This window comes from Macaca thibetana, chromosome 18 (assembly GCF_024542745.1).
Source record: "Macaca thibetana thibetana isolate TM-01 chromosome 18, ASM2454274v1, whole genome shotgun sequence".
NCBI classification, from domain to species: Eukaryota; Metazoa; Chordata; class Mammalia; order Primates; family Cercopithecidae; genus Macaca; species Macaca thibetana.
Window position 1 is genome coordinate 13,475,859 of NC_065595.1, and position 12,526 is coordinate 13,488,384.

At 32.8% G+C, this 12,526-nt stretch overlaps 1 protein-coding gene across 3 annotated transcripts in view; it reads left to right on the forward strand.

Annotated features, from left to right (window-relative positions):
* The window catches only part of CDH19 (cadherin 19), a 103,124-nt gene that overhangs the window by 45,336 nt on the left and 45,262 nt on the right, over positions 1-12,526 (forward strand). For all 3 annotated transcript variants that reach the window (XM_050767123.1, XM_050767122.1, XM_050767124.1), the window contains 2 exons: positions 4,770-4,889; positions 8,068-8,232. In XM_050767123.1, coding sequence (XP_050623080.1) covers positions 4,770-4,889; positions 8,068-8,232 — 285 coding nt within the window. The remainder of the gene's footprint in view (positions 1-4,769; positions 4,890-8,067; positions 8,233-12,526) is intronic.

Here is a 12,526-nt window from a genome sequence, read left to right on the forward strand (position 1 = left end):
ACTATAATTCCTAACTACAGGTGAATGTACAAATTGATTCGCTTACAAATAACAAGTCTTCATAAAAATATAAATATTTACTATTGTGTTAAATGTTTTTATATTGCTTTCTGTTTTATATTTAATTATTATTATGATCTATTTATGTTACTTGACTATTTCTTGAGGATTTCTGCAGAATATAACTTACTGATTAGGAAAACATACAGGCTTAATTCTCTTTTAAAAAAATAGAAACTATCTAAGAGGATTTAAAATTGCTTAAACTGTATTTTATAAATCGTGGTGTCAATAATAACTGAAAGAGGAAAAAGAAAGTAGGAAATAGCTAAATAAAATAAAACAAAAATAATTAGGTCCTGTAAAAATCAAACATTGCTAAGATTCATCTAAATTTTACAGCCAACATTTCCAAGGCATGAGTAAAAATTAAGAGAAAAACTACAAGCACTAAATATTTGGAAATACTGCTGCATATATTTGTCCTCTTAATTTAGATATATATGTTATATATAATATATTATATTATATCTAATTATATGTAGCAAAGTATATCTAATTTATATCTAATATATATAGCAAAGTCCTTTGGTAAGGATTATCAATTATATATAATATATAAAGCAAAAAACAATTATATGTAATATATAATTTACAAATTATATATTATATATAAATTAAGAGGGCAAATACATATATACACACACCCATATATATATTAGATACAGATATATAATTAGTTACAGATTTATGTCTGTCGGCCAGACTGGAGTGCAATGGTGCGATGTCTGAATGCTGCAATCTCTGCAAGGCAGTTTTATTGAAGAAGAATACTTACAGGAGTTGCTCTAATAAGGAGCAAAGGCCTAGGACAAAACTACAGTAGTTCAGAGAATAATATTTGCCCTGCAGTAATGAATAGCTAGTGGAGCCAACTAGAGAATCAGAGATAAGATTATACAAATATAGGGAACCCTTTCATGAGAAGGTGGCAGAGCTAAACATCAGGGAACCTTTTCAGTAAATGTGCATCTATACACACACACACACACATATGTGTGTGTATATACACGTGTGTGTGTGTGTGTATATATATATGCACATTTGTGTATATACACATATGTGTGTGTATATATATACACACACACAATTACTTAGATCTACGTGTGTGTGTGTGTATATATATATGCCTCTATATACACATAAGCATCTTCTCACACACACAAATGTAAGGAATGAATCGCTTAATACTCACTGATAGTCCTTACCAAAAAGTAAACATTTCTAAAACATTGTTGAGTTAATCCAATTCCATAGCCTTGGTTCTTTTAAAATGCCACAAGGTTCATAAGAAAGAATAGTAAATATTTCCCCAGAAATTAAAATTCCCATCAAATTCATATATGAGTGGTATTCTGAATATTTATAATATCACAGTTTTTATCCACTAAAATTTCTAAGACTTTGACGTTTTAGATTTTCTACACACTCAGATAAATTATTTTGTGTAATCTATTAACAGGCTACATTAGATTTCCCACTTAGCAGAGAACAAGAGAAAAATGTTGAAGAAGTATCTTTTGGTTACAAGTAAATGAAGCATCAGTAAAAAATGTTCACTTGCTCTGGCATGTCACTGCCTCTTTACTCTCTATGGGTCAGATCAAGAGAAGACCTGAGAGAACAGATGTACAGTAGGTTACTGAGTAGGCACAATAATCCAGGTGTGTGTAAGGAGTACACATTGGCATCAGATACAAAGGGAAATCAAGAGAAATGAGAGGTTTTTCCATGTCTTTGCTATTGTGAATAAGTCTGCAGTGAACATGGGAGTACAGATATATTTGCTAGTGGTGTATTTCATTTTCTTTAAATAAATACCCAGTAGTGGGATTGCTGGGTGATATAATAGTTCTATTGTTAATTTCTTTAGGAACCACCATATTGTTTTCCATTATAGCTACATGAATCTACATTCTCACGTACAGTGCACAAGTGTTCCCTTTTCTCTATACTCTCACCAACACTTGCTATCTCTTGTCTTTTTAATAATAAACATCCTAAGAAGTGTGAAGTGATATTTCATAGTGGTTTTTATTTGCATTTTCATGATGATTAGTGATGTTGAGAACCCATTCATATAACCATTGGCCATTTATCTGTATGTGTCTTCATTGGAGATATGGCTATTCTGGTTCTTTGCCAATTATTTAATCTGGTTATTTGACTTTTTGCTGTTGAGTTGTATGAGTTCTTTTAAATAAATCCCTTATCAGATAGAGGAATAAATAAATAAACTGTGTTATATATTTATAAGGGAATATTATTAAGTATTGTCAAGGAAGAAAATCTTGCCATTTGCCACAACATGGATGAGTCTGGTGGACATTATGCTACGTGAAATAAGCCAGACACAGAATAAAAATATTGCATGATCTTACTTATATGTGGAATCTTTAAAAAAGTTCAATGTACAAAGATAGAGAATAAAATAACACGTCGGGGGTATGAGGAGGGAGGAAATGGAGAGATGTAAGTCAAAGAATACAAAGTAACAGATATGTAAGATAAACAAATCTAGAAATCTAATGTACAACATGAGGACTATAGTTAATAATATTGTATTATATTTGAGATTTACGATGGGTGAGTAGATTATACTTGCTCTTTCCGTGCACACACAAAAATGAGTAACTTTGTGAGATGATGGATATAATTTGCTTCACTATAGTAACCACATTAATATCTATATGCATAACATATTACATACCTTGAATATATATAATAAAATTTATTTTATAGAAAAAGTGTGCTAAAAAAACTGGACTGGAAAAAAGAACCTCACTGTATGACATATTTCTGTCACCAAAGTGTGAGGTCATCTTTTGTAAGTCATTGCATTTTCTGGACTTCTTTGTTCTCATTTCTATAGTACTAGCTTAAGGGCTCTAAAGACTTATATTTCTAAAATGTATGTTAGTCAACTCTACAAATGTTATGATTTTGATGATGGTGTCTGAAACCAAAGATAGGAAATCTAGTTCTAGAAACCAGGCATGGGAACCCCTTATGGAAAGAAATGATAAAGGATTATAATGAGGAAATGTGGTAGAAGTAAGTGGATCGGTGCATAGAAGGATAGTTAAAGGAACAAGTCTTGCCAAATATAGATCAATGAAAGTGATGGTCCCTAGGAACTATTTTGTTGGAACAACTTTTCAAAATTACTAAATAAATTCACTTTAAAATATCTGAAACTACTAAGTGTGTACAAGTTGAGTGGTTGAAGGAATTGAATAAGTTTTGGAAAAGAGAGGCAAAGAGTTTTCTTCTCATGCATTTTATTGTTCTTGATTTTGAATCAAATAAAAGTATTACCCATTAAAATTATATGAATAAGAAGAAATTCTACTTCAATAAAATATGCTGTATGATATTAAAACAAATATTAAACAGCATTATAAAATGTTAAGACAAAATGGCAAAGCATATATACTACTTAGGACCACAGGGAAAGCTTCATGTTGGTGAAGTATAAAATGGATTCCTATTAGAGTGTATCAGTTTATAAAATTGGGCTGTGATGAGAAAATTCATGATGCCAGCTGTAAACAAAACCACAGAAGCTATTTAATTTTGTGTCATTCGTGTTGCCATTCTTATTGACACAGTACATAGTGTTTCAACAAATACATATTTCCAACAAGATCCATGACATTCAATTCCATGTTTACAGAAAGATACTTTGAAAGCTCAATATTTTTAAATAAATATATATTTTTTAAATTTGAGCACTAGACTGGGTGCAGTGGCTCAAACCTGTAATCCCAGCACTTTGGGAGGCCGAGACGGGAGGATCACGAGGTCAGGAGATTGAGACCATCTTGGCTAACATGGTGAAACCCCATCTCTACTAAAAATATACATATATATGAAAAACTAGCTGGGCGAGGTGGTGGGCACCTGTAGTCCCCGCTACTTGGGAGGCTGAGGAAGGAGAATGGCATAAACCTGGGAGGCGGAGCTTGCAGTGAGCTGAGATCTGGTCACTGCACTCCAGCCTGGGCGACAGAGTGAGACTCTGTCTCAAAAAAAAAAAAAAAAATCTGAGCAATAATTTTAAATGTATAAATAATTATTCCATATGATTTCATTTCTTGTTACTGAATTTTAATGAGAATGCTTATGTTATCAATATCTGCAAGGTTTTACTTGCTTTTTAAAAAATTCATCAAAGCAAGTAGGTATATTAGAGAAGAGAATTAAAGGAGCTAAATAATCATGCCCATCCTCATCCTCAACTGCATCCTCTTTCAAGCTTAATTCAATAATCGTTGTAAATATTTATCAACCTTCTCCAATTTGTTTAAGGTACATACTACACTCTAGTTTTTGGTGAAAAGCATTTCCAAGTTCCTTTTAATTTCTCCACTAATAATACACCTTGGAAAAGTTTATGATTTACAAATTACACATTACAGTGAATTGTTTAATAGCTACATTTTATTAGGCCACCAATCTATATGTTGAAAATTCCATATTGCATATGGGGATTAGGAATATTTTATATTAAAAGTTATATTCTTTTGCCTGAAAAAAAATAAAAAAACAACAAAAAAATGCATTACTTTTACAGTTAAGAACAAGGAGGTGAATTGAGCTTTCATTTTGTAACAACGTCTTGCTTGGTAAAGAAAGACCGCTTCATAGAACTGAATTCATCCTGAATAAGACAACAGTCTTAATTTACTGTATTATGTTCTCTTTAGGAACATTAGTCATCCAGGTGACAGCAAGTGATGCTGATGACCCTTCAAGTGGTAATAATGCTCGTCTCCTCTACAGCTTATTACAAGGCCAGCCATATTTTTCTGTGGAACCAACAACAGGTATTTGTGAATGAAACAAGCAAAGTTTAACATGATTCTAAAGAAGGCAATTGTCAGCAAAAATTATCTGCTTAGAAACATGTTTCACAGTAGACCTGATATGCCAATACATAAAAAGATTGCAATTCCTAAGCATTTAATTACTTTTAGTCTTTTAGCTGGTATTTCTAAGGTTAGGAAATTGGATTTTCCATGTCCGTAGCACAAATTACTTGCATATGTGGTATAAATCATATGTAAGGATTCCTTTAAGTGAATTAGAAAAAGAGACAAGCAACCCAATTTAGAAATAGAGGGAAAAGGCTTTTATAAGCAATTGACAAAGAACAATATACAAAAGCCAGTAAGCATATTAAAAATGCTCAGCCTCATTAGTCATCAGGGAATACAAACTAAAACCACAATGAAATACAGCTGCATACCCCTACAGAATGACTGAGATTAAGTCTGAGTATGAAGCTAAGTGTACAAATTGTTATGAGACATTCACCTAAAAATAATTCTGTATTTTACATATTTCTGATTTACATGAATACAATATGTGATTCTTTTTCTGCATTGCTTTATCAATTTGCATTAATCAATTAAATATAAAATAAGTAGAACACACGCTTTTATCTTTTCTTTAAATAATCATATGACCCTAATTCATTAAACAAATCTTAATTGTTGTGTTCAAAACAAATATTAGGCCCGTATAATTTTTTTTCCTTTAGGAGTTTATAGTCTCCTCTGATTTAAAAAAAAGTATATAACTAATCATCCAAGAACGTGAGAAGTGCCAAAGAAGTAAAATTCTATGGTTTTTGATACAAGGAAAATATTATTTCCAGCTTATATCAAAACCTTTAAAGAATTAAAGTATTGTGTTCGATCTTTAAACATTTCTTATTTATTCACTCAGTAAATACTGAATGTCTCAGCCCTTTTCAGTTAAGGTTTCTTTAGAGAATCTGATCCTAAAAAATATTATTTGAGTGACTGTGTTCTTAATTCTCTCAAGAATGTACATGGCCTTTATTTTTTCAGATGCATGGAAGGAAAATTATTGTATTATATGCAACGAATGCCTCAAAACATTAGACTTTAATTCCTTCCCACATTCAGGTCTCAAAAGGCTGAATATGTACCAAGTGTTATACAACTTGCTAGATTTATAAAGGTACAAAGTTGCAAAATTAAAATGAAATATAATAGTAACAAAAACAAAATACACTCACGGACTCTTCTTTCTTGGAACTTGCAGATAGACATGAAACATGAATAGTGATGCACACATACATTCCACTGTGGGTAATTATGAAGTAAAACCACAAAGTTCCAGTGGGAGAAAACAAGTGAGGCTTACTTTATATTTTGTGGTCAAGGCAGAATGCACTGAAATCAGAATTTTGGCTGAGCCTGTAGACAAGGAAGGGAAAGCGGAAGATGATTCCAAGGCATGGGAAAAATTAGGGAAATTCCTGGGGTGGGAAAGAGTTGAAACTCTTAGAATAACAGGACACCAGTGTGGAGAAACACAGCAGAGAGAAGAAAGGGAGGCGTCTAGAGTACAAACACATGCTGGGGCATACCGGGCCTTCGTGACCATTTTTTCTTTCCACTTTGCACACTGACTTTTTAAATATACTGAGTAGGGTAGCTAAACTATAACTTGCGTTGCTGGAGAAGAGTTGGTATGGACAGCAACAAACATGGATCAAATTACTGAAAGCATAAGTTCTGAAGTGCATAAGATCCAGAAATACATATTCTTTATTCAGTCTAAAGGCTGAGAGGAAAAGTTGAAAGCTAAGTAGGCGCAGTTAATGGGGAACAAAGACTCCTACGTCCTTCTCCCTTGAGTCACATACAGGGAGATGCTAGCAGCACTTGCGCAACATATTCAATGCTTTCCACTGGGATTCAGATAATTGGTTACATGTGTGAAACACTTAGTCCCCAACTAAAATCCCCTCGTGTTATGGTCTCATTTATCTTTTAAAAATACATACAACCATTTTTTAAAAAAATTATATTACATTAAATTTAATCCAATATATCAAAAATACTGCCATTGCAACAAATAATCAATACAGAACTATGGAGATAGTTCACATTTTTTCTTCTCAGTCTTTGAAATCAGGTGTGCCTTTTATACTCATATGTCAATTTTTTTTCACAAATTCATTGTATTTTTTTTAATTTACTTTTATTTTAGGGTCAGGGAGTAAATGTGCAAGTTTGTTATGTGGGTAAATTCTGTGATGCTGAGGGTTGGGGTAGTAATGATCCCGTCACAGACAGGTAGTGAACATACTACCTGATCAGAAGTTTTTCAGCTATCTCCCTCCCTCCTTCCTTCCCCTCTCTAGTAGACCTGAGTGTCTATGGTTTCCATCTCTATGTCCATAAATATCACAATTTTTATTGAATATTTTGTCCGTGATATATTTGGGTATTGGCTATTATCTATTTTTTGTGAATGTCTATGTGTTTCCCAAATCTTTAGAAATGTTGAGTCCTCTCCTGTGAACCTGTCTTAAGACTTTCTTAGGTTCTTCTCAGTGATAATTAATTTATACTAAATAATCTTATAGAAGTTAAGCATTTATTGCAATATATATCATTAATTATCTTGAGTTTGAATATATCATATACATGTATATACACACACACAGACACACACACGCATATAAAATAACTGTGGGTCAACAACCAGGTTTTCTTCAGATCTCATAATTCTAAGCAGGCTTCAAAATAATAAGGGCATGATATTTATTTCATAAATTTGGTATTATAATTTACAAATTTATCAATAATATACTAACTTCAGAGTTTCGGGGACAAAGTTAATTGTAGCAAGCCGATATTATGTTAGAGAAGATAGCAGAAAATAGTTTAAAGTAAAAAACAAGACATTCTTTTTTTTTCCTACCTGTGGATTATCTTAACATAGTATTTTATTAAGGGCCTACCAGTGTTCCTAGTATTGTTCCTAGTATTGTGATGATCACTCTAGACTCCAGGCAGTGTTGATGTTTAATTTATTGTTATTATTTTTCTCCAGGGAAGTCTCTGTCATATTGTAGTGGTTCAACATACAGCAAAATAATGTATAGTGCAGTGGTTAAGAAATTAACTAGAACTTCGTCATGATTAATAATGAAATAATTGGAATTTTATTACATTTTTAAAGGAGTCATAAGAATATCTTCTAAAATGGATAGAGAACTGCAAGATGAGTATTGGGTAATCATTCAAGCCAAGGACATGATTGGTCAGCCAGGAGCGTTGTCTGGAACAACGAGTGTATTAATTAAACTTTCAGATGTTAATGACAATAAGCCTATATTTAAAGAAAGTAAGTAAAAAGCATTCTAAATCTTCATTATAATATAAATATAAGTGTGTTAAATAGAAGTAGATTTTATTGTTTTCATTCTAAAAATACTACATTAACACTGAAATTATATAAAATAAATTTGCCAATTGTTCTGGTATGATTATTCTAATTCATGTTGAAAGTTAAATATAAATGAAAGAATAATGTGTTAGTTTCTATTCCTGCTGTAATAAATTGCCACAAACTTCGTGGCTTAAAACAAATGTATTATGGGTTTCACTGGGTTATGATCAAAGGATTCCGGGAGGCATTTCTCGCTGTAGGATCTAGGGGAGTATTCACTTCCTAGTTAATTAAGGGTTAGCAGAATTCAGTTTACAATATTTGTAGAGTTAAGGTCTCTGTTTTCTTCATGGCTGTAAGTTGGGAGACATCCTTAATTCCTGAAGTCCTCTTTATGGTTCTTGATTTAGCCCACACATCCCGGAAGCAGCAAGGAGTGCCACATACTTCACACACTGACAACTCTCTAACCCACACATTTGCCTCTTCTACTTTTAAGCACTCATGTAATTAGACTGAATGGATAAAGCAGGATAATATTCCCATCTCAAGGTCAGCTAATTAGCAACCTGAATTCCATCTGCAACCTTAATTCCCTTTTGCCACTTTCGGTAACATATTTACGGGTTCAGGGGAATTCGGACACAGATATCTTTGTGGGGTCCTTCTTCTGCAAACCATAGATAATCATTTAAAAATGACTTTTTGTATTTCTTTTTACTTTATAGCCAGAATAGGCCACACCTGCTCTAATAATTTAAGCAATTACTACAAGCTAAATATAAGCACATAGTATGCTTCATAAAATTTTCTTATGCAATTGTTGGAGGAATTTCTTTTCTAGGAAATTTATTTTTTAGGTTATACAGTTTTAGCTACAGAAATACATTTATAAGCACTTCCAGAAAGCAGAAGTAATTATCATGCTAGGAAGAAAATTTAATTATGGAACAAAGAAAGGAACCAATAAAAAATTATACCATAGCATGATTTCTTAGTTGTTGTTTATAGACAGAAACAAAACTATCTTTTGATTACTTTTTTTCTTATCCTTTTCTGTACCTTGCCCCCATTCCTCAAAGTCAAGTGAAATCATGTCATTTTTAATGGCCCAAGTGAAGTATTACTTTCACTGACTTCCTTCTGGTAGTTGAGTCCATGAATAAGCACAGGACGTTGGCATCATACAAATTTGCTTTTAAACCTTGAATTTTCCATTCATTAAGTGTACAGACTTGAGAATACTGTTAATGTGTGTGTGCACACACAAATGCCCACACCTAAATAATACAGACACTACTGAGTATAGCCAACACATGCAAGGTTATCAGAGCTTTTGATTTTTCAATAAATATCACAAATCTCAATTTTTTATTTCTGCCCTATCTCACCATTTTAAATTTGGTCATATTAAAAAATTACCACTGTTATATGGGTTGAGAAAACAGTTCCTCTGTGGATGGACTATAGGCAAAGGGGTCAGAGTTTACACCTTCATCTCTCTCTATGTAGTGTAATGTATGATGTGTGTGACTGTCCACAACATTAATGTGGCCTCTGAAGGCAAGAGGAGAATGTCAAGTTAAATATGAAATATCCAGAACTTTATAAAATAATTGGTGTATAATATGTGGGAAATAGTGACTGGATTTATTCAATAAATTTGGTTTAAATTTTATGCAGATGATGATTAAATAGAAGATTCCCAAAGAACTTGTTGCGATAAAATATCCTGAAGCTTCTACTCCCTTTCTCAGTTTCCCTCTGATTTTTCTCAACTTTGATATTAAAATATTTTAAATAAATTAGAATTTTAAAATATGTTTTAAAATTGTCTTCGTTACTCGAATCTGAATATGAGATGATGGTATTACTCTTAGTACTTTCACTCAAATACGAGTGTGGGTGAATCTGATACTGGCCTCCTTACTCTTGTCCACACGATTTTCCCCTGTGGGAATCCCATTACCCTCCTCTCAATTTAAATACTCAATACCTATACCCAGTGTTGTGGGCAACACTCTCTACTCTCCCAGTTAAAGGCATCTCTCAAACATCCCTCTCCCTTGTGTTAACAGCGTCCTCTGCTGGTTCATATCTGTCATATCCAAACATACTTCTTACTCTTGTTTCTCACATCCTAAAACAAAACAAAACAAAAACACTTTCGTGCCTTCACTTCCATACTCAGCTAAAGATGCTTTGTATTTCTCCTTTCTCATTAGATAATATTTCTTAAAAATGTTGTGAATACTTATTGTTTTCAATTAATGACCTCAAAATCTCAGAACTTACTCCATTTGAGCTACATCCACACTACTTGACCAAACTGATCTGATCATTTCTATCAATAACCTAAATGGAAGTAAATGCAATGTCAATTCTCAGTTATAACACTTGATTTATTGGAAGAATTTGACATAATTGATCAACCTCTCCTTGAAAACCTTAATGTTCCATTCTCATTAGCTTTTTCTTCTATCTTACTAGTCCCTGTTTTTTCATTCTTTGCCTTTTCTTCTTCTATATATACTTTAAACTTTAGAATATCTGTGAGTCAAATACTCATTCCTTTATGATCTTAACCAGACACATGGCTTTACATACCACCTCTGTACTGACAAGCTCGTATTAAATATACATCTCCAGACTGAACTTCTCCCATGAGCTTCACAAGAGTACATCTGTCTACTCATCTTCATATATTTTATATTTATATATAAATATAAAATATATATTTTATATATATATATGAAGGGTTTCAAAAGAGGGGGCAGCTGGAATCAGGAGCTCAGTTAAGTGTGTGTTAGTTTTTAAATGTGTATTATATATAATATATATGTGTATTACATATAAATGTATATCATATATTATATAATGTATAAATATTTCTATATAACATAACAATATATAATAGATTTATATATAAGATACATTCACTATATATCATGGATATAACATATAATATACATATGTAATATATAATGCAAATATACTATACATGTATAATACACATTTAAAACCTAACATACTCTTAACTGAGCTCCTGATACACACACACACACACACACACACACACACACACACACATATATTACACATTTAAAACCTGACATACACTTAACCCAGCTGCTGATTCCAGCAGCCCCCTCCTCTGAACCCCCTCTTCCTACAGATTTTCCCATCACAGGTACTCAAACATCCAGGTTTCATATTTTTCAAGCCAAAATCTTGCTTATTCAATATAAACACGACTGTTGTGAAGAATTAGTGATCCCACTCAGATTATGGTGGGCATATTCAAGTCAACTATAATTTTTCACTCAGCCTGAATTGATGACCTCCACAATTCTGATAGCTCCTGGCTTTCAACATTCTGTGAGCAAATGCACATACACACAACGCACACATACACATACACACCCACACACATACCCTCTTCCTTCCCTGCATAAAGAATTGAAGCTACTTTTTCTACGTTTCTTTTTCTCAGAGTGAAAATTTAATTATCTGCAGATGCTGTTTTCTCTGCCTTAGAAAATATCCAAAACATGAACACTTCTCACCAACTACATCTCTAGCACCTTGGCTCATGCCACCATCTTATTTTGTCTCTGTTAGTACAACAGGCTCTCATCTAGTCTCTCTGCTTACACCATTGTTCTCCTTTAGTTTATTTTCATCACAGCTTTATAATCTTGTTAAAATGCACATCTGATCATATCACTTGAAGGTCTTCCCATCTCCCTCACAGATGTAAAAGTCCTTAGGTTGAATATCACCTAAATAGTCCTAATGGTCTGAAGTAACCTGCCATTGTCCAGTCTTGTCTCATTACCTCTTGAAACCTTAGTGTTTCTATCTGCCCCTTTGCTTACTAAGAAGCCAACACCAGGCAACTGTCCTCCTCTCTTTTCCCAGAACACTCCAGACTTGCTGGCTTTTCCTCTTCTTGAAATTATTTTTCCCCAGATATTCATTTCCTTTCTTCAATTCATATCCAAAAGTCAAATCTACAGTGAATACTTTACACCTTATCATTAATTTTAAACTATTCCACCAGAATACTACCTTCATATATACCAGTAGCTCTTATTTATTGTCTGTTTTATCATCAAAAATATGAGCTGATGGTGGCAGCTTTTATATATATATATATATAGTCACCTGTTCTAGCCCCAGCCTCTAGGACAGGGCCTTGTAAAAATTGTGTTCAAAAAAATAATTTTTGAAAGTATGGAAAATTGTA